This window comes from Botryllus schlosseri, chromosome 10 (genome assembly GCF_051294905.1).
Source record: "Botryllus schlosseri isolate E-star chromosome 10, Bs_hap1, whole genome shotgun sequence".
Lineage (NCBI taxonomy): Eukaryota > Metazoa > Chordata > Ascidiacea > Stolidobranchia > Styelidae > Botryllus > Botryllus schlosseri.
Window position 1 is genome coordinate 25296371 of NC_137245.1, and position 27898 is coordinate 25324268.

At 40.3% G+C, this 27898-nt stretch overlaps 2 protein-coding genes across 9 annotated transcripts in view; both read right to left on the reverse strand.

The window, feature by feature from the left end:
• Positions 1 to 4794: 4794 nt before the first annotated feature.
• Positions 4795 to 24994, reverse strand: LOC145447977 (multicopper oxidase CueO-like). Its single transcript, XM_080326282.1, has 15 exons — positions 24773 to 24994; positions 23393 to 23616; positions 20918 to 21102; positions 18057 to 18164; positions 16615 to 16746; positions 16355 to 16551; positions 15602 to 15733; positions 14439 to 14646; positions 10252 to 10505; positions 9123 to 9219; positions 8654 to 8774; positions 7105 to 7167; positions 6760 to 6878; positions 6591 to 6696; positions 4795 to 5187 (listed from the first exon to the last, which is right to left on the reverse strand). Exons 2-15 carry the CDS (start codon positions 23508 to 23510, stop codon positions 5072 to 5074), a joined length of 1956 nt encoding a protein of 651 aa, XP_080182408.1. The 5' UTR covers positions 23511 to 23616; positions 24773 to 24994; the 3' UTR covers positions 4795 to 5071.
• Positions 24995 to 25150: 156 nt separating this feature from the next.
• The window catches only part of LOC145447973 (uncharacterized), a 389824-nt gene continuing 387076 nt past the window's right edge, over positions 25151 to 27898 (reverse strand). For all 8 annotated transcript variants that reach the window (XM_080326274.1, XM_080326272.1, XM_080326270.1 and 5 more), the window contains 3 exons: positions 27293 to 27434; positions 27151 to 27228; positions 25151 to 26568 (listed from right to left, as the gene is read on the reverse strand). In XM_080326274.1, coding sequence (XP_080182400.1) covers positions 26339 to 26568; positions 27151 to 27228; positions 27293 to 27434 — 450 coding nt within the window. In that variant the 3' untranslated portion in view covers positions 25151 to 26338. The remainder of the gene's footprint in view (positions 26569 to 27150; positions 27229 to 27292; positions 27435 to 27898) is intronic.

Genomic DNA, 27898 nt, shown 5'->3' on the forward strand with positions numbered 1-27898 from the left:
ATATTAGCACAACGAGATTGGTAGTTTCGGATTCTTCCCAGCGTGGAAGCATTGAATCCACAATCCGACGTATTCCTGCACACAAAACATTTAGTACAAAGCTATGCATGCTGGCGGAATTTAATACCAATATCAAATTATAATTATCTGATGTAGAACTGGTAGCGTATGCACAGCCCTAGTCGCGATTCACCTACCAAAACGAACCATCATTTATATATACCGTTTTCCGAGGCTATTTGACACATCAATTGAAAGGAGTGAACGACCACAGTAATAAGAAATGAAATCCGTATATATGCTGTTTATGCAAAGTAACCCTGACCAGAATACATTTCTTGCGAACTGCCAGTGGCGGCTCGTCACATATGGTAACTATGGCACTACCCCACCTATCATTCTGTGCTGTGGCAACAGTGACAACAAGTTATAGACAATTTCGTGCAATGGATGTATAGCGAAATTGCGGCGGAAATCGCGGTATTTACTGTGTTTACGCTTATATCAGCCTAGCCGAGGCGTACATCTTCTATTCTTCTTGCCCCGATAGTTCTCATAAGTAGCTACGCTTATCTAATCTTCCAAAGCCGCTCACAATCAAGAAAGTACGCTTTAGTTTCTTTATTCATCTTACTCGGCGAAGCTGGTGGGAATTTAGTTCAACTCTCGTTTTTCTCTCGGAAATGATACATCAATTATGTCCGTCTCTGAACTCTAAATTGTCCAGACTTGGAAAACTAGATAATTCACGTTGCATAATTACACTAATTATAGTGGAAAAGCCGGTAATGTAATTCTAATCTAAATTGTGAAATGTGTCGTTGCTCTACTTCCAATTATAGCATAATTTGGAAATGATTCTACGTTCCAATTCTGATTCTAATCTAATTTCTGGTTTTCCGAAAACGCTAGTGCGAAACGATCCAAGATTGCTGTACAGACATTTGCTATTCTCATTTAATGCATTTAGTTGCATTAATTTAGTTGCATTTAAAACAAATGGTGTTTTAAAACACTTTGTTTAAAACATGTTTGAAACAGGGTTTTAATCGAAGGCCTTTGTAAAAAAATGTGTGTTTTTTTTAGTTGTAAAATTATGCCATAATTGTGCAAATACTTTCCAAAATACATGTTGTATGAGCGTACGGACAAATACCACCTGATTTAGCCGACGTATATCGATATGGGATGGTTGGAGCCCTCAAAATAGTCGGTTCAATAGTTATAGTGCAGATATTTCGTGAAAGGAGCTATATTTACCCTGTATTTTCAATTGTCAATGTCAATCCATTACGACGTCACAGTTGAATATTCGTGACGTCTTGACTTCAAAAATAGCAAACAAAAAAAACAATTTAAAAAAATGTTTTAAATTAGGGCCTTGTTTTAAACATGTTTGTTTTTATTTGATTTTTGTTTTAAATGCAACGCTAATTCTCATACTTGTGAGAATGAGCTACTGTTTGATATGAACTGAACTCGATTCAGTTTCCAATTGGACGCGAATTCAGTAATTCTAATTCTAATCTAATCCCGAAAAGAATTGTGTCTAATTCTAATACTAGTCTCATTTGGAAAATAAATGTGTAGCTCTACATAACTAACTATAAACTTCTGTACAGCAAGCTTTAATTGGCTTGTTTCGCACGACAGCCAACAGCTCTCCTGCAGCCTTTTCATAAAAACCAGAAATAAGATTAGAATTATATTATCGGCATTTGGCTATAATTATAGACGAATTAGATAACAAAAATTATCTATGTTGTCCAAGACTGCTTAATGGTGCGTTCCCCGGCTGCGACACCAATGGGTTGCGGGTTCGAGTCCGACGGAGGCCGACTCCGAAATTACTATACCTAAGCGTTGGGTCTGTACGCTCCTAGTCGTCGGTGATGTCTTACAGAGGCCTAGAACAGTGGTTCTCAAACTGGTGGCGCGAAGTCGCGTGAGAGAAATGAAGTTTCTTGGAGTCGCTTGTGAAGACAATTCCCAGTTTCAAAAACGGCAATAAAATCCTAATTATACTACGATTTTAAATGTCATAGTTGCGTCGTAGGCTACTATTCATACGCTGATACCAGATTGCGACTGATACCGGACCCTGCATCGATCAGATGATGTCTCTGAATTAGGAGTAACTATGGCGTCTGCGTGTAGGTGTTAGCTGGTGCTTTCATGGTCCGTCTGTAAAGCATCTGTGCACAAAGTGATGGGGAAATAGGATATTTCTTTATAAGGTCATGTCATATGCCATGTATCATATGCCTTTTGAGTCTAAGAAAAAAGGATTTAAATAGAAGAGAGAGTCTTTATTTTCATCGAACCAAAATACATAACAAACGGCAGTGATGGTGGTACAGAAAATATGCGTGCACAGTATTCGGTATTAGATAGGAATGATCGATAAGACCGTGAAGGTCATCTAGTCTGATCACATCAGCATCAAACATGTACACTTGACTCTGAACAGTCTGGCTGTAAAAAAATGTTTAGTTAAGAAAGGAAAATAGAAAAAAATCAAACAATGGTAGCAAATGATCAATGAAGCAATGTCTGGGCGAGGTATAGGGCAACAGTGTTAGTGTAACGACAAGAGGTGGTCAAGTAGGGCTTTTTTGAATCTATTGTAAGGCAATTCACGGATATGTGGTGGTAATGCATTCCAGATGATAGGTCCCGAGTAGTCGATAGATCTCTTAGTTACGATCTCTTACTTACGACGTCGAAGTCTAGCCACTCCGAGTATACTCAATAATTAGAACACATTTTGTAGAATGCCACTCTTAAGAAACGCATTTTATAACAGCACAAAATATTCAACTGAAAAATGTTTCGCGCTCTTGCACGACCTCAAGCTTATAACTATTGCTTTGTATATAGTCCTAATTTCATATTTGAGAGGTCTCACAATCACCAGAGTTGGATCAAATGTAATTTGTAATTGAGCTGAATGTATTTAATTACATTTTTTCATGTAATTGTAATTGTAATTGTAATTGAAGCGTTTCTATTTTGTGTAATTGTAATTGTAATTGTAATTTTATAAAAAAAAAATGACAATTACAATTTCAATTACATTGTTATGGAAACCTGGCAATCACAACATAAAATAATTAATCAATCAATCATTTATTCGTCACACCAGTGAAAATCCGGTACGGATCAGGATGACGACGAGGGGCCGCAAGGCCTTGGTACACAGTCGTCACCTGTAATAATTAGTATATTTACATCGGTGTTCTATGCGTGCAGCGTTATAATTAGATAATTCAGCCATGCTAAGCTGTTTCCCATACTTCAGTAGCATCAGAAAACTTTGTGAATTACAATATAGGCTAACTCAAACTGGGGGGCGATCACCCCTTGGGTGGCGTGAAAGCATCTGAAGGGAAGGCGAACCTCCGGTAAACTGAATTTTATTCGCGCTTGGCGCGATTCACCTCCATTTCATAGTTATTGCTCCGTGTATCGTCCGAATTTCATATTGGAGAATTCTCTCATCAACAGTCATAACCTTCCATACCATCAAACTATCTGTAAGGATTGCTAACATTCTGGTTTCATTGTGTGATATGACGACAAGGGGGGCACGAAATATTTCATTGTCATAAAGGGGGGCGTGTCTAAAAAAGTTAGAGAACCAGTGGGCTAAACTAAATCCTAATATTTCTAAAACGCAAGAACAGCAAATAAACTCCTCTGAAACCCGTGCTGAACCATTTCGTACACCACGGTCAGGGTTTCAATTTTAAATCTCTGACCAGTAACAAGGCTTTCTGCAACAATTGCAAAAAGAAAATTTCCAACCAAGGCTTCATCAAACTTGATCACACGTTTGTTGAGATGTTATCCCAATCTTACCTCTTATCTTGGCCAAATTTACTGGGGCCAGAAATTTTCGCACCAATGCGAACCAAAATGTTGTAATTCGTAGTTATCAGGAGGTTCTTTCCTTCTGCATTTATTTTAATTTTACACATCTTATCGGTATCATCCTTATCGCTGACGCCTTACCAATTATATTTCATTATCCTTACTCAGCTCGGAGTAGCCTAATAGCTTCATCTCATTTCATTGACTGTCCTATACCCTATTCGCTGTTAGTCGCTCAAACTTCTGGTTGTTAACAGTCGCTCGAAACATTTTTCTGTATTTGTAGTTTTCAGTACTCATGATTAGGAATGGTTCGAATACGTTCCAGTTTTTTTTAATTAAAGGGTATTCTACGTATCATAAATGAAACATGAATAGTTTGGGATTGGTGCAAATTACGTCGCTACGGTTGTCAAAGAACACCTCTTTACCGAATCAATTACGTGTTTAACAGTAATTGTAATTGTAATTGTATTTAGTTACATGTTCAACAGCAATTGTAATTGTAATTTGATATTTTTAGCATTGAGTAATTGTAATTGTGATGTAATTGAAACATGCTAGGGAGTAATTATAATTGAACTGAATTAATGTAATGGATCCAACTCTGCTCACAACTGTCGTAATCTTCCATGCCACCAAACTATGCGTTGGGATTACTAACATTTGATATGACGACAAGGGGATGAATATGCTAAGACTGTCAAAAATAAAATCTGAAAAATACCAAAAATAAACCTGCCTGAATATCTGCCAACTAGGTTTTGCCGACTTTACACATTCTGATTTCCTGTGCCCTGAAGTCTCATACGGAAATCTATGACTGATAGTTAGCAACTTTTCCAATCTTTACAGTGCAGTGCAACTATGGTTGTGCTTGGCATTTATATGTCTGCGTATGTCCACGTGGAACGCCAGGAATGTCTAGATATCTGCTAGATGTAATTCATACATTTCGTTACGTCTCTTTAAATGTTTAATGCCAGCAAACAAAATCAATTGCGAAGATGTAAAACTATGGGTATTGTTGAAAACGAACGAAATGTAAATGATTAGTACGCATGTGCACGAAACACGATTAGAGATATCAATGAGAGCGATACACGACACTAACGGAAGAGAGTATTTCGTTTAAATCGACCAGGGGCGGGACGATAGAGATTCGATGTAGCCTCATTGCATAACTTGCCTTCCTTCGTCAAGTGCCTTTCTTGTGGCACAGAGTAGTGTCGTTGTTGAAAGGGTACCTGTCGCACTCGCCACAGGTTCCTGGATAGGCTCCACCCGATTGCACGTCCGCAGCTGTGCTCTCGCCTGCGAAATTGTCGAATATTCATCCGTCACTAGGGATTTAGCCGCCTTAATCGTAGTCTGCGGTTCTAGTATTTTCATCCGATCTCAAGACACACATTGTGTGATTTGATGACCAGATAAGAGAAAATTTGGATGACTAGATAATTCTAGCTGTCTATAATTAAGGTAAGTAGAGCAAAATGACGATAATCTAAGTCTAATTTCTTGCTATCTTGACAAAAGTGAAAATGCTACAGGAGAACTGTATAGTGCGAAACGAGCCAGGTTTTTGTACAGACAGTTGCCATTCTCATGCTTATGAGAATGGATTCTGGTTTGATATGAACCGAACTTGACTTTTGTTGTATTTTTTTCTAATTAGGAATTTAATTCAGTTGACAAGTTTTCTAATTCTCATTCTACTCTAATTTGGAAAAGTTGAGAATTTTTCAGTTGCCCAAGTCTGGATAGGAAGATGTCGAAACGGCCAATGACGTTCACTCAATCAAACATGATCCTCAGCCTCCCGATGTTAGCCACGCACGAACTTATCATTGGTTTATCATGCCCCGGATGTAGAGATGCATTTTAAACAAAAATCGTCAATTTAAAACAAACATGTTCAAAACATGGCCCGTGTTTAAAACACAAATTTTAATGGCCTTTTTCAAAACACTGTTTATTTAAATTTTAAAACATGCTTTAGACAAAGTGGTTTAAAACACCTTTTGTTTTCAATGTAGCCACACCTGGATGATTTCCCGTGATCTGTGAGAGAATTTCACTATTTTTCGCTTCATAGTTTCCCGCATACTACGACGGGCGTGGGTCAGTAATTTCTGTCAGGCTTCAATTATTTTATCTTTGAATAGTAGGCTATATTCTAATATTCATACTGAAATGAAAACGAATATTTTCGGCTGACACTCGTCAGGGGTAATCGTCAGCAACTAATAGAGAATTGGAAAGAACATTGTACATCAACAATCGTATCCCAAAATATGACGTCACCGGTATGAAATTTCGGTTAATCGGGGTGAAGAGATGTAGCCTACTCTCCTTCGGTAGGCACAGATTTGGTTCGCGTAATTGGATAAATTCTCTACTAGTTGCTGGCGATTACCACTGACGAGTGTCAGCCGAAAATAATCGGGTTTATTTCAATATGAATATACTATTCAATGGTATATTGAAGTTCTGTACATCCAAGAAGCACTTGATAGCAGTAAATAACTTTTGTGTGGCTAGTTTATTACGTCCTTCTTTAGGAGGATCTGACCTCCTTTCTCGAGATATCGAAAATGTCCTGCTATATTTTTCAAACCGACCTCCTTTTTAGTTCTGACAGCCCAGTGACTGTACAGCACACGGACAACTAATAAATTCCATAAATATCGATCAGCGAATATTTGACATGATTTTACCCTCTTTAACAATTTTCAGGACCATCATCATTCCGGTGTCTTCGTGAGCGAGAATATGGCAATGCACGATGACATAGCAATCAAAATCGGCAGGAACGAAACGTATCTATAAAAAATATCATCAGCAATCATGTATTAGTCCAGTACGCAAGTCTATAGTCACACGCACAGTGATATTCGCCAAAGGAGGCACCAACAGTACATCCATCCAGTCTCCCAATCGCGCATAACCCAGTGTGCCGCCTTTGTCTTCGGCGAATCGGATGTTATGTCCCAAATAGTGTAATTCTGCGAAAATACATTGGTTCCGGAATCTATCTAAATTTGCCGATTTCTAAATTTTTCTCATCTCTACACCACATAGAGAACCACTGCATCAATAGTTTACATCGTATAGTGTCATACATAGTAGTTGAACATCGATTTGATAGCAACTAGAAATAAGGGCAAGCCGACTACATACAAGATTGAATAATGTATTATATATAATGATATCGATTTAGTTGATGTTTACTTGATGCAAAGAGTTGCGCCCTTGTCTCTCGGAAACCCGCATCAAATGCTTGGGGAGTGGGACCTGCAAAACGAGGATGACGCATTTAGACGCAAAATAAATAACGTGTATAGCGCTGTCGCGGTCGTTTGGATTCACGGAAAATACACCCAAGACAGTCGAATCATAAAATTACCATTCTTACCGCGAATCCACGAGACGGATGTTAGTGAGTTACCGGTTTCAGACAGGGAATTGCACTTTTAATGGGGGCCTACATCGGATTGAACTATCAGATTCCCCAACGTACAACAGATGCCCGAAGTGGTCAAAGTAGTGGTCGCTGGCATACCAATAGATGTAGCGTTGAAGCGTAGAAGTAGCGTTGAAAATGTTCACTCAAGCAGTACCATCGATTTCCAAGTAAGTATTCAAGAGCTAGTTCTTCCTAAAAACTGTTTAGTAGTAGTGGAAGTGGTATGAAATCATAACCACATGAGGAAGTAGTGAAGCTACGCAAAAAGACTCCAATATAGGGTTCTGGTCAAAATCATTTTGCCCTGGATTAAAATCGATTTTAATCAAATAAATAATTCAAATCGTGTTTTTTTTAATTTTTTTTTTTTATGCTCATAATAACAACAACACGGACAAAAGAAAATGAGATGAATGGCGTCCATGTCAATCATGTTGATGAAGGATAACGCATATACGTTAATAATGTGGAGTTGTGAATCAACATCCAGATAGCTGAAAACGTTTAACCTATGTGGCAATGATAGCTGGAAACGTTTAACCTATATGATAATGATGAGTCGTCGGGATCATTACTGATCTGACTGAATCATAGTAGCGAGGAAACATGTTGAGTCAAATCAGGACCATCCATAATAATTGCATCTTCGTCTTAATCGATGGAGTGGTTTCTGCCAGCAAACTGGATCAGAGATGAGGGGATCTTTCGAATTCGATAGAGACTCCGGATTCCGCTTCGTTTGCGGTATCCCACCAGTGCCTAGGAAATAGCAGCAGCATGTCGCAGACAACTAACTATAGTATCCACAGCAAAACGCTAACATATTGATTGACTATCGCTCTTTGCTCTTTTCCCGTCTGTCTGTCAAATGGATGAACTATACCAGTGCCGGTGACGAGATGCTATCTCCGGTTTATATAAAATGCACATGATTGTCCGGTAATAAACCACATTCACGCATCTCGTCCGAAAATTTGAAAAAACAAAAATAGTCAATAAAATCGAAATGGTAAAATTAAAATCAAAAATCAACGTAAAAAACCTGATTTAAACCAGAACCCTACTTGAGTACGTACAGACGTAGAACCATTTCGTTACTGACCACCTTTGACTAGCAATGGCAGCACCAGTACCACAAAACAAAAATCCGCGCAAGCCAGCTTTTAATCGGCCCCATATTGACCCACACCGGGTCTGTAACTAACATTGAATTCTCCAATGAAATGTCAACTCAGGCGAACATCCGAAAACTGATCCACGGTAATATCGATAGTATGACTGCCAGCGATGCTTATAATTCAAATGCAGCATTACCTAAATCGGATTTCTCGTACTGGAAATAGCATTTTCCGGCCATGTCGCTAACGCTGGCCAAGTACCAGTCTCCGCTGACATTCATCGCCACTGAACCGGTGTAGTTGTTGTAGCTAATCACCTGTATTGAGGCGAATAGCTAGCTAGTCACCAAATTTCGACACTTTGGGAGGTAACATTCATCACTATAATTGATTATTTCGACGAGTATGTCGTTATGATCTGTTATCCTTGACATGGTATACAAATACAACGCACCTGTATATTCAGCATCATCCATTCGCAGAAGTATAGACACATAGGCCTATACCATCGGGTCCGATGCATTAAATTTAGTTGCCATCAACTTATAAAGATATATACAGTGCAAGACGTCATCTGTTGTATAGTTATTTTTATATAGCCCCTAATGACCTATAATACCCACACACTGTTATTTCGAGCTATAGCAATGGGATTACATACGTACTTGGAAGTGGTTGACGTGTATGTGCAGAGTGTGCGAGAGCATGTTATCTGTATTCAGAATGTGCCACTCTTGTACTTTCCCGAGCGTCATTTTGTACCTGCGGTAGTTGTGAGATGAAGATCATAGGTTATTGTGATATGCAGGGCAGGACAAAATCAAGTAGGCTACCTGGGCGACTATTTGGCTTCGAAAATTCGCGTATTTTTCATTATGCTGTCGGAACAGTATGAATGACGCGGAAATTTAAACTTCTGTCGGTTACGCGACTACAAAGAATACAATACCAGCTCTATATCACAGTAATGATTATTTTGGTATTTTTTCGACCACACATATTTCGATGCGCATTTTGTGACAATGCTCTGGGCTGATCACGGATGAGTCAATTCCACTAACGTGCGTAGCTTTGTATTACATGTTTATTATTTTGTGATACGACCAACTGAGGTGTCAGGTAGGGTTTCATTTAAAACAAACCGTTGTTTAAACACATGTGTTTTCAACTAAGGCCTTTATAATTTTTTGAACCCTGTATAGTCGACGTATACGATATGGAATGGTTGGAACCCTCGAAATAGTCGGCTCAACAGCTATAGTAGATATAGATCATTGGTACGTAATGAATGTTTTGATGATGATGACCGCCGACCGTAAAAACGCTACATGACTATGTAGTCCTGGTTAAGAATATTTTAGGTCCGTATATGACAGGGGTTGGAAGCCTATTTCGTCAAAGGAGCTATATTTACCGTGTATTTTCTATTGTCAATGTCAATGGACTATGATGTCACAGTTGAATAATCGTGACGTCATAGCTTTAAAAATAAAACATGTTTTAAACGAGGGCCTTGTTTTAAAAATGTTTGTTTTATATGCAACCCTAGTTTCGGGGCTTCCGCAGTGGAAAATAGTATCGAAACTATAATTCTCGTTGATACATTAACTTTTAGTGGCAATGAGCTTATAATTTCAGCGCTCGAAAAAGTCAGCTCTCGCTACCCGCCTCAAATCACTAGAGCCGATTCAGATTGCCCAGACCTAGATGTCATTTTTCAAGCTCCTTCGAGACATGAATATCCATTTCGTAGTGACGCTGAGTGAGTAACACAAATATCTGATTATTACAAACCTATAGTTAGTAGGGCCCATCCAGAGCTGTCGGTTGATATAGGAATCGGGGTCGAATTCCACCACAAACCGGCCTTCAATGTCTGCTTCGGGCACGTTCCTCAGATCACGTAGATTCGAAGGGCGACTCGGGAGAGTGGTTGGAAACGCAGACTCTGCAGCGGGTCCAGAAACATCCAACGTCATCAGGTCCCCAGTATAGCGATAAATGACGCCCATGGAAAGATCATTGGATGCGTTGGCAAACGACCGTAGCTTCAAGGAAAAGTGACGATTAATTCAGCACAATGATTCCCAGCCGCGATCCGTGGTAAAGTTACAGGGGTCGTCGAGGACACTTGCAATTACTACGTTCAGTCAGACACTGGATGTGCTCTCGGGTCGCCTGGATGTTATGTTGGATGTCGTCATATTCGATTGAATAATATATTAATGATGTGATACGATTGTTGATATACAATATTCCTTGCAATTCTCTACCATGGTTGCTAGCGTTTACCCCTCACGAGTGACTGCCGAAAATATACGGGTTTACTTCAATATGAATATAGTATTTAATTGACCGACAAGATAGCTTAATGGTGAAGCGTCCAGCTTCTTGATCGGTAGGTCGTGGGTTCGATCCCCGGCCGGGTCAGACCAAAGACCTGATTAGTAACACTGGTATCCATAACTTCCGTGCTTGCCGCTCATGCATTACTGGGATAGCATACTGGGATAGGGGGTCCGCGAAGCCTCAAAATAGTCGATAACCTAATTTTTGTATTTTTTTATTTCAGAAAATCGCGAGTCAATTTCGCTTCATTACTAGTAAAACTACAGAATTCACATCAACCGAATAGCCGTCTGAGAGGAAATATCCTACTGTGCAGACTCATTTTAATTGTTAAATTGCCCACTTGATACATTTTGCTGTTTAGAGATGTTTTGCTGGGGATTGTGGGAAAGAAAAGTTGGATGAGTAAGGTCAATCACGTTGACTTCGCAATGTTTACAAAAATCCATCTTCTCCTGTGATACATAACCATTTTTCCATAATAACTTCAAGAAAAGCTGCTAGATAAAAATTACCAGGCTTGACGTTATATGTTTATTCAAAAAATGTTTGTCAATTTTGGTGCCATATTTGTTGCGATTATACCTAAATGTGTCGTCGAAAGCGTTCCGCGTTATTAATACATTCGTTACATCTATATTTGCGGAAATAGATTTTCGGCACTCGTTCATATCAAATGGAAGACGCGGATTTTCAAGACAGGACCACTTATTTCAAGAAGTGCAGTTGCAGAATTCGCTTTAAAATAATAAAAGTCAATCCAATTTCTACATGAATAGTATGATTTTATTTTCAAGAAATGTCACTTTGTTGGCGTTTATCACTAGGCTACTACTTAAGGCGACAGTTATCATTTGTACAAGACAGATGACGATTGCGCGATAACTGGGGTCCGTGGGGGTCCGTGACGGTCCGAAAGGGGTCCGCGAAGACAAAAAGGTTGAGAACCACTGCCGTAAAGGCTATATCTGCACTTCCTTGTCCACTGTCCAGCGGCATATGCACAGCATGCACTCATTGTATGCATAATGCATATGCATAGATCGTGTGTATGTGTATCATGAGTCGGAGTATATGCCGCAAAAACATCAAGGACAAAAATAAACAACGTCCTTTCCTTTCCATTCATTTCCTTCCCTTGTATTACAGGCCTACTGAAGTTCTATATATCCCAGAAACGCTTCATATTTGATTGTATGCAACGCTGTTGCACTCAAGTTTGAAAATCTCTCATTTGTTGACGATTCCCCTGTTCTAGAAACTCGGTTTTTAGTATATTATTTTGATTATGAATGTATTATTATAAATTTAGTCATTTTTAGGTTGATGTATGAGGGCCACGTTATGGTAAACCTCAATAACGCAGTGTAATCAATCCCACGTCCAAAGACATAGGCCTACACATAACACGGAGGTACGTATTTAAACCTAGGAAGTCATTCATTCAGCTATCACGCCATAATAAGTGATGCTCAAATACTCGACTTGAAGTTTATTTCTCGAAGAGGCAGATAATCACCGAGCTACTCGCTTCTGCCCGGCTCGAAATTTGTCAGTACATGCGACAGTAATCAGTCAACCAAATGTTTGTTTATTAGTTCATGATCGAAAACGTACACTTCATACTATAGATAGCTAACAAACGTACTGATGCGAAACACGTGACTGCATGGTTGGGACCGCAAACAATTTCTTGTAGCTTTGTAAACAAATACGGAAATCTTTATCGTGAGACCGTAGCGCAAAATCTACGAAAACTGATATTGTACAAAATATACTGAATTGCCCCAAAAAGTTGAAAATCGCAACTGTTCGGAACAATTGGAGCGCCGCAATGCAATGACCATAACAGCTGCGGTTGTATAGTACATAACAATGTCGATGTCTAGATAGATATGGTTGCCAGAGATGAGTGGATTTGGAATTTCTATGTCCTAATCCAATCCAAATCCGAACCTTCAAATCCAAATCCAAATCCTAATCCATAACTTTTTCATATTCAAGTCCATGTCCAATCCTAATCCGATTCCAACTGAAAATTCAGAAAAAATACTAATTTATGCAATGGAGGGATTCGAAAATTTTCTTTTACAACCAACGATTCACTTGATTCAAGATAACTTAGTATAGGGTTGCCATATTTTTGTTTTACAAATTCCGGACGCTTTTCAGCGCCCACTAGCGGATTTCAAAATGAGGTGTGAGAACATTGTCGATCAATATGACGTCACACCAGCAACGCTTTGTCTATCGACTAGAGGTGGTCACGATCCGGTTCAGGAGTATGTGGTTGTGTATTGTAAGTGGTAACCAGAGCCGAAGCCACATTTTTGAGCCCCCTCCCTGCCGAAATAAACACTGATCTTGGGCCCGCCGTAGGGTATTCGATACAACTTCTTGGGGCTTACTATATGCATCTGGTCGTTAAATGATTTGAATGAATCGTGTCAATATTATTGGTTCTTCCATATATAACTGTATAATTTTGATCCTCTCTCCGCCCACAGGATCAGAGTTAGCGGTAGAGCTGGTGGAGGATGATGCAAGGAGCGTAATTGTACATCGTTAAGTCATGTTCATGTCACGCCGATAAGATTATTTATCAGCCTAATGCTGGTGCGCACTGCACCACTGAGCTATATAGACACTGCACATCTGGTGGTTTCCAACCTTTTTTGGTCGCGACTCCATTTCCAATTTGAAAATGTGCCGTATGGCCCAGCTAAAAATTTGATGAGCTGATTACTAATTAAATGTTGGTACATTTGCCCAGACTTACTCACGGCCTATATTGGAAGCTAATTACGTTCAACATCTTCGCGATCCCCAGAAAAAAAGGCAAACTAGTAACTTCCCCCAGGACTAGAACCACCATCTTTGAATATATCATCCAAACGGCCTGTCCTAAACATATTCTATGAATATACCGTTATCTTGTAATTGCCAGTACATGATTACAATCACACTTATTTTTGTAAATGAATGGTATTTTTTATTTATTTTTGATCGCCGTTTTTGCGAGGATGATATAGTCCCCATATTAAAGCCAACATATATGATGCTAAATCGCGCGAAGCGCGGAGAAAAATTTCATGTAGCATATATCTGCTCAAAAATAATCTTGTTTATGTTGATTTATGAAAATATTATGAGCTTACTTCAAGCCTTCAAAATCCCGGACATTTAGGCATATTTTACAAATTCCTCCCGGACGCAGTTTTTACAGTGAAATTCCGGACATGTCCGGGAAATTCCGGACGTATGGCAACCCTAACTTAGTAACCATAAGCACATTAATCACTGATCTGAATAAAGTTTGTCGCCATTCGCCACACGACATTTCAATCTCCCAGAAAATAGGTAAATCCAATCCAAATCCTAATCCGTTCCGAAAAAAATGTCTAATCCAATTCCAATCCAAATCCGAAAAAATTTCACAAATCCTGTTTTTTCAAAACCTAATCCTAATCCATGCTCATCTCTGATGGTTGCCCGACAGTGCAGTCACGTGACACGCATCTACACTTAGGTTAGTTATCTATGGTCTTACATTCCTATAGTAGTATAGATAACTAAACTACCGCAGGTCAGTTATCTATAGTAATACCGGTAGTAGTCCACTAGTACAGTACCTTATATACTCCGGGAACGTTACATTTCACGAGCCAGTCGACTCTGCCAGCTGGATTTACCATGGTTTGTCCGTCGTGCATTTTATGCGGTTTGGAAAGATACACTCCGTCGATTGCGATTTCTCTCGTGTCGCAGTCCAGAGTTGGGTTACCCGCGGAGTCTGTTACGTATAACTCAAGTGGAGTCTCACCTCCTGCGTTGACCAGTCTACGAAAACACAAGGTGGAATTAAATATCTATTTTATGCTAGAGGAAATAACACTAGTAAATGGCAACCTCGTTTCGTTGGTTATTAGGGCTGGAGTACCTGATTGATTTCATTCCGACCCGAAAATTAGGCTTGAGCCAAGTTGAGTATTCGGGTATAGGCCTATCACTCGTTATGACGTAATAAGAGTATGAAGGATGCGGAATTGGAGTATCGATACTTTCTTTATGGCCTTGAGCCTTGAAACTTCAATTATTCGCATCTAAAACACAAATAAAGCAACGCACGCAAGTGACAATGACATTTCCGTGAAGTGGTAATCAACCCACAGCATTGCCCCAAAGTGAAATGAAATAGAAATTATCGAAAAATATACCAACTTCTGCTAAATGTAGGCTAATGAATCTAGAATTATTTCGTTTGTGGTCGCAAAAAAGTATGGTTACCCTATGTCCTCTTTTAGAGGATTTGTCCTCTTTTTTCAAGAAATTGAAGTGTCATTCAAGTCGAAACACGATTTCCACAGAGTGAATACTAGTTAGATTTCAAAATGACCACTTTTCGTGTTCGATACTACAGCTTTCATAATTTTTGAAAACTGTACTCTTTATCGGATCTCAAAATATGGTAACCCAACATTGAAGTTATTTTTCGAACTTTACAAGTCATCCATACTGTAATGTCATCATAACGAGTGACTAGAATATACTCGACTCTTCTCGAAGCCCAACATTCAATTTAGAATCGAATCACTCAGGTACACTAGCTTTTGACCTATGCCCAGCCCTATCAAGTCGACGTACTCGCGACAAACTATTGAGCCACTATATATTTACATATAATATGCATTACACTGCATTATATAGGCTATAGGCTACATTACATATACACGATGTATAATATCATAATACGCTATACATAAATATACACGATGTACTACAGACAGCACTGTACCTAAACCTGTACATTTCGCCGGTTGACATGACCAAGGTTGGTTGAAATAGCCCATTCGTCGTATAGTAGTTTACGTTATCGGACAGCCATTCTGTTAATGTTCCGCCGCCAGCTACTACGTAACCGTCAGTTCTGAAAGTGTAAGCAAGTTGTCATATAGGATAGGAATATATTGACACTTATTGATACAACTTCCGTATAATTACAGGTTTGGCCTACTGCATGGCACCATACTGACTAATGATTGTGTTTTTAGGACTACGTCCACTTCTAGCAGAGCAGTTTTCTACTCAAAGCGACTTAACGTTAAGACTTCGGTTTTTGTGATGCAAAGAGTAGCATATGCATAAGCTATAGGGTTGTTTAAAAATAACTTTTTTATCGTATTCCTAGGATTCACTGATTGAATTGTTAGGCTGCCTATAAAAACGCTGCACGCCAAATTTGGCTCGATTCCACCCGCTAGATGCGAACGCTAATTTGTGAAAGTTTTACTGTCAACACCATGGAATTGTTAAGTTGTCTAAAAGAACGTTGCCGAACAATTTTTGCTCACTTTCAACCTGTAGAAGCGAAGTTATTGCAGTTGAAGATTTTGGATTCGCAAAAATAGCCTGGACTGCGGGTGATCCCATAATTATTAATGAAAAACTCAAATAACTTCGATTCTACGGGTGGACTTGCGTAAAATTTGTTTTGCATCGTTTTTGTAAACAACTCGGCAATTTCATGGGGTTGACGGTAAAACCTTACCTGAAACCGCGATAATCATGAGTTTCTTCCTGTAATTTCCCGAACCCTCTACTGTTCTGATCGAACATCAGTATCGGCTGAAACAGCAGTTGGATGTCTTTGTCACAATTCTCCGGGCATGAAGCCACTGATAGCTCCGCCGGCATGTCAGATGCTTTGTCTTCCACGATAAGTATCCCGGACATGCCTCCTGCTACCTACGGATAGAGTGGTATATGCAGCCCACTCAGTTATAATCTTCCCAATAGAAACCACATTACTTGGAAGCAGCTAGATCCGTGCCAGTGTGCGTGGTACCAATAAGTTCCGGGCGAGTTGTCCTTGTGTATCTGATAGACGTATTGGTGTTGTTTCAATGGTTCGATCGGCGTCAGTACGTCGTCTTGAGGAGGCTGTGCATTAAATGAAGAATAGCTTATTATTATCAGCTAACTAATTTAGTAGGATTGTGATGTTTAATATTCATGGCGTTTCGACATCTCATATCGTCAGTTTAAGCAACTCGATATTCCTAATAGAGGTCAGTGTTGGGTTGACTCGAGTCACCATTTTCGTATGACTTGACTTGACTCGAGTCACTTTGCTAAAATGTCTTGACTTGACTTGACTCGGCGTGCCAGAAATATCGATTGACTCGTGACTCGGAGCAAAATTCACGAGTCAATTTCAAGTCATCAAGGAATTGGTGTCGATAAAAATCACTGTATCTTGCAGATGTTTGGATTAGTCGCGAAACGATGGTGTAACCCGTGAGAGCGACCAATTATTCAATGATCGTGCATTTTACTGAGCCGATATTGTTCTCTCACAATTAAATGAAGAATAGCCTATTATTATCAGCTAACTAATTTAGTAGGATAGTGATGTTTAATATTCATGGCGTTTCGAAATCTCCTATCGTCAGTTTAAGCAAGTCGATATTCCTAATCTAGGCACTACTCATCTTACTCATAGAACGGCCCGCATTCGTTCTATGCTCTTGTGCACTTACGTGGATTGTGGATATGGCTGAATCATAGAAGGCTTAAAATATATCACAACTACCATGTTGGTTTGATTAGAGACACAATGACTATATGTAGGCTACTAAGAATGTACAATAATTTGCGGCTTTGTCGGTGTACAGTCGTCTTTGCACCAATCAGCACAGAGATGTTTCAGCCTGTTTCCAGAAGGTAAAAATATGTTCAAGCTCTCTTGCTCGACCCCAATGATAATTGACTGATTGAACACCGGTGTGCCATTAGTTCGAAATATTGCTTCTAACCATCGTTGCTGTGATGAATATGTAATTGGTATTTTCAAATCAAAATACTGTGCCGGATTTGGGAAAATAGATTTTTGTCGCGGCGGAAAATCGCGCGACATCGAAGGCAACTCTTCTGGTCTGGTTGAAAATATCTGACAGAGAAGACTCTAACCAAGGTTGCGTAGTAAAAATGGGCTATCTCCTTGGCTCAAAATTGGAGGGCTTGGGCGAGGCAGGTAAATCCATCCCGATCTGCAACTTTACCGAATGACGCCCGCTGGTTAGCAATAAGTTACATGTTGCACCTTAGTGTATGAAGGTAGCCAAGCTTTTGGCGTGACGTAAGACGTTCCAAAGATAGCCTATGTCATGATATTATGATACGAAAGTTTGACATAGTCATGCAGATTTCGGTACAACATCTGACTTCTTTGGTCAGCATGCTTTACCAACCTTTGAACTGATGTGCAGGCCATGAGTATGAAAATTTGTCGTGTTCGGGTGATTAAGCATGTCCAACGGTCGACCAAGATCATTGCCGTCCGGACTAAGATTATTGATCTGAAAAAATATCAACGATTACAGTTTCATCCTAGCCTAAATGCATATACCGACATACAAGGAGGTGACCTGCGACTATACCTAACAGGTCAAGTTTTTGCCACTTTTTACACTTCTTTTACAATTTTACGGCCACTTTTGACCGGCTTGCTGAGCGCTAAATTTGATAAAACGGGTATCAATGGAAAGCTGCTGCTGTACTGATCACAAAAATATACATATTTTGCTCGTGGTGGCCCAGGAACCCCCAAAATCAGCCTCGAATTTTGCATTGTGATGGAGCGGGGCCTACGATACTTATCGTAGGCCCCGGATGGAGTTTGGCATTTTGACGCAAAAATACTGAGCTGCAGTCTCGTTTTGCCAGAAACCATTGTTACGTCACAATCCCAAACTCCATCACGATGTAAAATTCGAGGCTCATTTTTGGGGGGCTCCAGGGCTACGAGCGGAATAAAATTTATATTTACGGAAATTTAGCGCTCGGCAAGCGTGTAAAAATGGCCGTAAAATAGCCTTTGATCAAATGGAAAGTATAACGTATCCAAATGCAGTGAGCCGTTCAATCTCGCACCACACCATTTAGGACACTATGGTTCTATTCTATTTCATTTGCATAATAAAGAACTATGGGAAAAGCTTCTTGGAGTTGTATACAGAACTCCAATTAATTAGACAGTATAGTCGTATTTCACGTTCACGTTCACGCTTTCATTTGGGTGCCTCGAGGTCGACTTTTATCAAAATACGCCAACCAAGACTGTGCCTTCAGAAGGAGTTCGTGTACCATCTGAAACAGTACATTGAGCTCAAGCACTCTCTTCGCTCCGATTATTCGAAGTTTCATGCCGGTGACGTCATATGTGGCGATACGATTGTAGGTATGCAATGCTCTTTCCAATTCTCTACTATATGGTTGCCGACGATTACCCCGAAAATTTTCGGGTTCATTTCAATATAAATATACTATTCAACGAGCTAGGTGCTGAATTAGCTGCATCTCAATATTACTTGTGATGCAACAGTTGGCTTGCAACCTAGAAGCTCAACAACCCCATGTAGCCAAGAACGACTTTGCAGAACTAAATTAGAAGCGGACGTACCGTAAGACTTGGCTTTTGGTCAAGTCCGCAACAACGGATACAGGTTGTCTCTAGTCTCCGAGTTCCAGTTAAAATGAGTGTTTATAAATGTGGATTCGTTATTTTCAAGTCGAAGGTTGGGCTTACCATCATGAGACCCGTCTGAGATTCCTCGCGGGCCGCTAGTCATTTTCACTTCAAATATTATTTAGAACTTTGAATCTTCCCCTAATTAAAAGGTACCACTCAGCTTTTAGAGACGTAGTAATAGTATAGTATAGGTCTATAGTAGGGTTGTCATACGTCCGGAATTTCCTGGACATGTCCGGAATTTCATGGTTCAAGCTTGCGTCCGGGGGAAATTTCTAAAATGTGCCTGAATGTCCGGAATTTTGGAGGCTTGACGTAGGCTCATAATATTTGAGAATATTTATGCTACATTATATTTTTATTCGCGCCGCGCGCGATTTACTACCACATTTATTGATTTTGATATGGGAACTACCACCCTCGCAAAAATTGCCATGAAATATAAATATAAACAACCTTCATTTACTGAAATAAGACAAATTGTAATCGCAAATATAGCAGAACGGTGTATTCCTAAAGATTGTTGAGGCCGTTTAAATGCTTTATTCAAAGACAGTGTTGCAAGACGTGGATATCGTTTGCTTTTATTCTGGGGTTCGCGAAGATGATGAACGTAATCAGTCTCTAAAATAGCCGTGTGTAAGTCTGGGTAAAGATGCTGACTTCTTTTAGTTATCAGCTCGTCCAATTTTGATCTGGGCCGCGGAACATTTTCAAATTGGACATGGAGTCGCGACCATAACAGGTTGAAAACCACTGGATGTGGGGTGTTTATAAAGCTCCGTGGTGCGCACCGTCATAAGGCTGATAAACAATCTTATCGGTGTGGTGACATGAACATGACTTAACGATCTACAATTACGCTCCCTGTATTTTCGAAGTCGTCATCCTCCACCACTCCATCGCTAACTCTGATCACGTGCGCAGAGAGAGGATCAAACTATATAGTAATATATGAAAGAACCAATATTATTGACAGAATTCATTCAAAAGAATTAATGACCGGATGCATATAGCAAGCCCCCCCCCCCCCCCCCACACACACAAGTTGCATCGATTACCCTATTGTGGGCCCAAAATCATTGTTTATTTGGGCGGGAATAGGCTCACAAATGTAGTTTCGGTCCCGGTTACACAACGCACCACCACATACTCCTGAACCGGATCGTGACCACCTCTGGTCTATAAGCAAAGTTTTGCTAATGTGACGTCATATTGACAAACAATGTGCTCATAACTCATTTTGAAATCCACTAGTGGGCGCTAAAGAGTGTCCGGAATTTGGGTCACAGAAATATGGTAATCCTAGTCTATAGGAGCTGTTCGGTTATACATTGGAATATGTCGAGTATCTCATGTCCTCATAATTTAAAAAAAACTTGGACATAAATACAAGTTTTGTTAAAATTAACTGCAATTTACTCAGGATTTGGTGCAACAAAAACTTACCTTACTAATTAGTTAATTAGTCATAACTCATAAGGTGCCCGACATCAAGGCCAGACAGATCAACCTCGAGCCACCGGGGCGATTATGCACCTGATTGGTATAAAACCTGGCTGTATGCAGTAGGCTACCTACCAAATTCAGGGTGAGTTGATCTCCTCTTTTTACTGATATTGTCGGGCCGGCAACCGCTCCGTTATAAAGTCTTCTCTTCAATTCCAACCAGTTGTAACTGACAGTGCTGATATCTACATTCAGTGTCATTGACCACGAAGACTCTTTACTGCTCAGCTGTGTCGGCTCTTGGAACACCTTCGCTTCTGAGACAGATTGATGTCCGATTACGAAAGGAATGATTTTGGCACAGGCTCGTGTTATGATGTCTTGAATGATATGATACGGACCACCGATATTTCAAGACCCGCACTATATATGGAGATTCCGCGTGTGCGTAAGCTTACGCTGCTCAAAAACATCGGCTCATACTACTCCACTGGAATCACGACAACGCAGCTTTTCGCTGATTTAAATTAGTTTGTTGCAGTGTAAGGATGATGCGAGGCACTTGTTTCGAATAACTTGACTTCAAGATTGCCGGTTTATGATTTGACATGTTGATCTCGCCTACTGAAACATGCCACACCCATTTTCACAGTTAGTCCTTTTATCTTATCATTTATTTATTCTCATACAGTGGCCTTGCGTTTTATTTACGTGCTCCCGCCAGGCCAAGGTGGTTGTCTGATTTAAAGACAACTTCAAGTCGTTTCGACACCCACCTATGTTTCCATTATATCGCGATCTTGCAGTGTCGCAGACTGCAAAATGCATCATAATTGGCAGTCCTATTGCTGGCGACTCGAATGCTCAAATTTGACAATACCGGTCTTAATCGATAGCTAGTGTCGCACTGATTCCCGAAATACAAAATTAAATCTTCTTCAGTCCGATTTGCAGATTTTGACGGCTATGTCGGGTTGGTTTCATTGCTCTGATCAAATTTAAATCTGGTCAGAGCAATGAAACCAACCCGACATAGCCGTCAAAATCTGCAAATCGGACTCGCCCGACGCAATAGGCCATTGTGTTGCAGCGCTCCGATGGCTCGGAACAATCGGCTTTTACGGCTTTTTCGGAGTGGCTCCATTGTCCTGACTTGATTTTATATAGTGTTTCAGGGGTTGGGGAACCTTTTTGTCTGAAGAGCCATATTGGCCATATTTTTTCTATTTCAACTCCCAAAGAGCCATACATATCAATCAATTGTTACGTCACAATTGAAAATTCGTGACGTCGTGGTAGCACTCATTCGAGCTCACTACATGGGATTCATCGTATACGCCACATTTTCTCTGTAAAAACTCATACTAATCATGTGAAACTTGATTTATACGATAAGGTAGGTTCGTCGTAAAGCCCCTTTTAAATGAACCCATGATCACATGTGTAGGTGGAGCCAAAAGTACAGCAGGTACCCCCCCCCCCACTTTAAGCTGTGATATATCAGTGACGTCGGGTCAGGGTAGGAAAGTGAGGCGGTATAGCCTACCTCGCTTGTCGTCAGGATGAGTGACCAAAAAATTGAAACCTATTACTATTGGTATTTTCTATCGGGGTTCATGAATGACAAGATGTGGAACATTTTTCTCCCAAAATCACACAATTTGCATATTTATTGTCCGGAAATAAAGCGCGAAATGAGAAAAGAGACACAGGCGGGCAACGCCTGGCCATTGATAACGCAAATAGCATAGAATTTATAATAACTGATATTGAACGAATCGAGCTGTAAAATATCGAAATACTGATCGAGCCCGTAAACCTGAAGACGGCATTGTCTTTACCTTTCAAAGACACGTTTATACTGTCACGAGAATAACTATTCTGACCATGATGAAAATTTACTAGCATGTTGCTGCAATATTGATTAATTCAATACAAAAAATAAATAGTTGGCAAAGAGCCATATCTTATACCCAAAAGAGCCATATATTGCTCGCGAGCCATATAGGTTCCAAACCACTGTATACATGATGCCTTCGATTGCCGTCATGGGCTTGACCGGCAATATAATATAATTACACTTATACACATAAATAATAACTAAATTTTGTCATTTCTCAGCGATTTCGGATACCTCCCGCGCACTGACAAGTGAATATTTATTTGCAGAAATATGCGTTCGACGCTGGCTTTATGGAATCCATACAGAAAACTTCGCTTACTTTGCACTATCCATATTACTTTGAAAGTAGGGCAGGTTATCTTGTAGACAGCATTGTCATTAATTTTCATAATTATCACTTTAGTAGTGATGAATTAGGCGTGCAGCACTCTTAGTTAACCAAAATATGAATTCACACCTTTGCACTCCCTGGTACCAACCGCGATCTACGGGTGTGAATATACACCCGTGATACACGAAAGCAGATAATACATCGGACTTGCACGACGGTACAAATCAAACACTCCAAATGATGCTTGCACGTAGGGACATATTGCCGTGACTTGACCTGAGTCGAAATTCGCAGCGACTAGTAGGTTGCTGCGACTGACTTAATCCCAACACTGACTGAGAGAGGACGTTCAACCAGCGCACATTTCACTTACGGCCAAGTTGATCCGCACATGGATCCGTCATGCTGCATTCGCTAGAACCTTTTTGAACTGTAGCTGTCAGTAGTACCGCGACAATCCAAGTGTGATATCTTCTCATTGGTGACGCCATTCTATCTCGTAACTGGATATTCAGAGCGACTCAGTCAGAACTAGACCGCGCAATAGTCCTCTGTGATCGCCTTGGTCTGCCTGCAGTAGCGTATTCCTCGAATCCCCTTTTGCGAACATGGATAGTTTTGTTACAGTTATAAATGTCATCTGCCGTAATTTTCTTGGTCTTTATGCAATATAGCCTACATAACACTGGTTGCGGCTTTGCTTATTGGCAGAATACGCACATCAGTGAAATCATGCGACTGGCAAATGCCGCCAATTATGTACAAGCTGGTATAGGCTACTGACAATAACTTGACTAATATGCCAGTTAATTAACGTAGGTTTCGTAATACTCAGCATATACGCATGTTTTTCCGATAGAATTACGATATATAGTCGCGCCAATGACAACATCCTCAATTCTTTAAAGGAAATCGGTAGGATATATACTAGTTAAGGCGTCTAAATATCCAAGAGGGTGTTTCTACAGCTACACAATGTAATATATCGATCACTTACTAACACAAGTGAGGCATTATTTTCAACAGTCTACGATCATTTTTCATGACGTTACACTTGCAATCGCGCTATGTATCTATGTACTTGAGCACGCGAATATTTAAGTAGTTGTAAGACATTCCCTTCCATAATGCTAAAGGAGCTATGTCAATTTGGAAGGCCCTCCAGCATCGCCATACCAGGGATGCAATGTAAGGGCTGAAATAACAGCCGGTAGCGTGTGAATATATTCGTTTCTTGGGTGAATTTGATTAATTTCTCGGTGAGAATTTTCAAACATTTTCGATATCTGTATATTGATGTTCTGTAAGAAGCTCTTCAAATATTTGAAAGATCATATCATCAGATAGTATCCACTATCGTTCCTTGATATCTAGTCTCGCGATTGCAGATTCCCAGATATTACCCAACATAACCACGTTCCACGTACGATATAACTTGTAACAATTCGGGAGCACCACTCAGGCTACAGTATAATTAAGAAATTCGACTGCTGGATGTAAAAAGTTATCTTGGTGCCGAAATATCTTCAATGATCTTTCAGCTCTCTCACATGAATCAACACGATATTAGGAACTGAAGATAAGACGTGTGCTATACGCGTTATTGCATTGAAACATTGGATACATTCCACAGAATTCAATAGACATTATAGGTAATAGGTCCGCATCACAGCATAACGCATTAAAACGCCGTTTTCAGTACTCGGGTAACGGAATATTGCTAGATGGTCATGTCGGTGATTAATACTTCTACCTGAGCGCATGGGACAATCTTTACGTCAGTTTTCACACGAGGCATAATTTAAAGTCTCTCTTAAAGTGACAGTTTCCACAGCATTCACTAGATCGGGAGCTCGAACTCGAACAACGGAATCCCTGACGCGCGGTGACGGGTTGCAAAGTGGAATGTCTAATTAGTCGAATAATAGGCAGACGGAGCGTAGAAACCGGACGCGGCACGGAAATCATTGACAGTTATAGCAGTGGTCGTTGGAAATGAGGTCTCTACGACGTCCGGAATAGCACGCATTACGTATGCACGTCTATTCGCGCGTACTTATTCCTGTCTTGACACTCTGCCGAGACTGTGGTGATGAGCGACTACATTTTAACGAATCACTCCCCCTGCGTATTCCGACAGGGTTTCAGCATCCCATCATATACTATTAATACCGAACTTTTAAAAAGTTAGTCACTGGTAGCACATAAGAAGGCACGCATGTAAACAAAATAGTGATACGGCATTCACGAATACGACACGTAGAGAAGGGCGACAATATAGCTACAAATATCTACGAATGAACATTAAATGCTGATCAGTAGAGATGCGACTATATACTGATCCGAACAAGTGACCTGTACACATAAACGACTCTCAACCGCAAGTCGTGCAATATTACCATATATACGCATCAGCCGGTAACACATCCAATAACACAACCCCAAATATCGACATTTGACAAGGATGATTGTACAGAGGTTATTGCTTTTCACAGTTGAGGACGCATTCAAAATAACAGCGCACTGGGAGACACGTCAGGTACAAAATGAAAGAGTTGTAAGCATACATATTCCGGCTATAAAATAAAATACATGAATCTGTATTCCTCAGACATTAGCGAACATAAATGTAACTCAAGATTAGCGAAAACGACTCTATATGAAAAGTAGATTCCGATTTACAACGCAAACTGGTAAGAAAATAGGCAAATAAAACACGCAATAAATTATGCTGTACAGAGGCAACTTTCTTAAATTGTGTTACTTTGAGAGCGTATGATATAAGATTTATTTGAAACCGTCAAGCTTAAAACGATACGAAGCGCTTGAATAAAAACGTAAGCGATATGTAAAAGGTAACGTAATTTCGTCGATAATATATGAATACTAGCAACCGTATGGTGATGAAAACAAGGAGATAACTTGATAGCACCCATACAATTACAAGAATGTGATGTATATAAGTTCAGGGCTATTTCGTATTGGCGAATCAACAGAATAGCCAGACCAGTGTCGGTCTACCGTACGCAAGTACGTGGGTATCATACCGGACCTGATGCCATCCGTCCGCTGTCCACCAAAATCTTTATATCATCATGCAATCCGATGTGATATTTAAGCTTTTAGCAATCCGAGTTCAATAAGGTCCGCTTGAGGTCATTTCAGAATAGTATCTGTACCCGAAGTTCGACGTTGAGTGGATGGTGGTTTAACCGTTGTCAGAATCGGATGCATTATAGTCACTAGGTTTGGCGTGCCAACAGCGCTGGCGACAGTCAGATTTCACGCGAAATATCCCCGCTCATCCCTTGCATTGTCCTTATCCAAACGCCGGACCCTTATTAGGCGGCCCTTTGAAATTAGTCACAGCGTTAGGTATTGAGTTTACAGCTGCGTCCTGCGCCACTGCGTAACATTCCATGGTGTTACATAAGCCTTCGGCCCCCTTTTGACCGGCTGGTCCAGGAATACCGGCCGCCCCTCTTTCGCCAGGTCTGCCAGCCGGACCGGGTGGGCCGGTGTAGCTTCGGCCGGGTGCTCCGGGCGTACCTGAAGTCAATAGTATTTGTTTTCGGGAGGTAATTCAAGATATTTCAAGTTTATGTTCTTACAAACAGAACCGATAGTGGGGTTGTCTTGGGAAGAGCAGGATTGTAACCAAGTCACAAGTCAATTATACTTTTATCGTTATGACTCGAGTCAAGTCGAGTCATTTTAAATTCAAAACCGAGTCAAGCCCTAGTCTAAGTCAGGGTGCAAAGGGTCGAGTCCAAGTAATAGTGTTCAGACTCGACTCCGAGTACAAGTCATAGATTTCACTGTTCAGTTTCGAGTTCCAGTCAGGTTGAACGCACTTCTGTGAAACTCTTCGGTGATATCAATGGCCCAGTACTCATAAATATCGATTTTCCCACTCTTAACATGTTTATTCACACAGAAGAGGGTTTCTGGGCTTTCAAGTATCGGTCCTGATACACGAGACTTGAATCAAGTCATGTTGAATGTCTCGACTCATAGGACGTGGCGAGTACCATCCTGGACTACTTCGAACAACTCTATATATGTCCGAAAAAGACAGGCATGAGGAAGACAAATTTCCCATGGTACAGTATACAATACGTATTCTCATACCTGGATGACCACGGGGTCCTTCAGGGCCTGTTTTGCCAATCCCTTGTGGGCCACGCTCTCCCCGACTGCCTGGTTTACCTGAATTGATTTCACATTCAAAAGTAGGATGGCTATAGAGTCAATGAGCTTCTCTGAATTCTACCTGGCGGGCCTCTGTAACCTTGTGGTCCGGATTGGCCTGGAATGCCCGGGGCGCCGTCACGTCCTGGCCGTCCAGGTGGTCCGGCGCTGCCTTCAAGTCCGGCGGGTCCGGGCGGGCCGGGAGGTCCTGGTTCTGGACTTACCTGTTTCAAAATGTGAAAACAATAAAGTCAGATTTTGAGGGGGCAGAAACTTGCATTATTTACTCATGTGGTTATGCTGTTAGACTACTTCCAATGCTACTTAACAGATTTACTATTTGAATTGAAGTAAAAATTCATTTTTCTGAAGTTGGACCAGAGGTGGTCAGCAGGGTTGCTCAAAAATCCATTTTGTCATCTAATTTTACTGGCTATTTGACAAAATTTTAGGGTTGCCTAAAAGGTGCAACACGCCAAATTTGACTCAATTCCAGCCAGTAGAAGCGAAGCTATTGCAGTTAGAAAATTTTGAATTCATGAGAAAAAAATTAAGATTTATTTTTTAAATTTTACTGGCTAATCCACGAAATTGTTAAGTTGTGTAAAAATCGATTCGAAATCGAATTTTAGCCTAATTCCGACCAGTAGAAGTGAATTTGGTGTATAGAATTTTAGATTTGAAATAG

Excerpts from the sequence above, each read along its gene's own strand:
- LOC145447977 (XM_080326282.1), bottom strand. The coding sequence starts at position 23,510 with ATGGCGTCACCAATGAGAAGATATCACACTTGGATTGTCGCGGTACTA. Across the intron at positions 21,103-23,392 it reads ATGTGCGGATCAACTTGGCC|AAGCGAAGGTGTTCCAAGAG; the intron begins GTAAGTGAAATG and ends AATCTGTCTCAG. Across the intron at positions 18,165-20,917 it reads ATCAACTCACCCTGAATTTG|ATCAATAATCTTAGTCCGGA; the intron begins GTAGGTAGCCTA and ends ATATTTTTTCAG.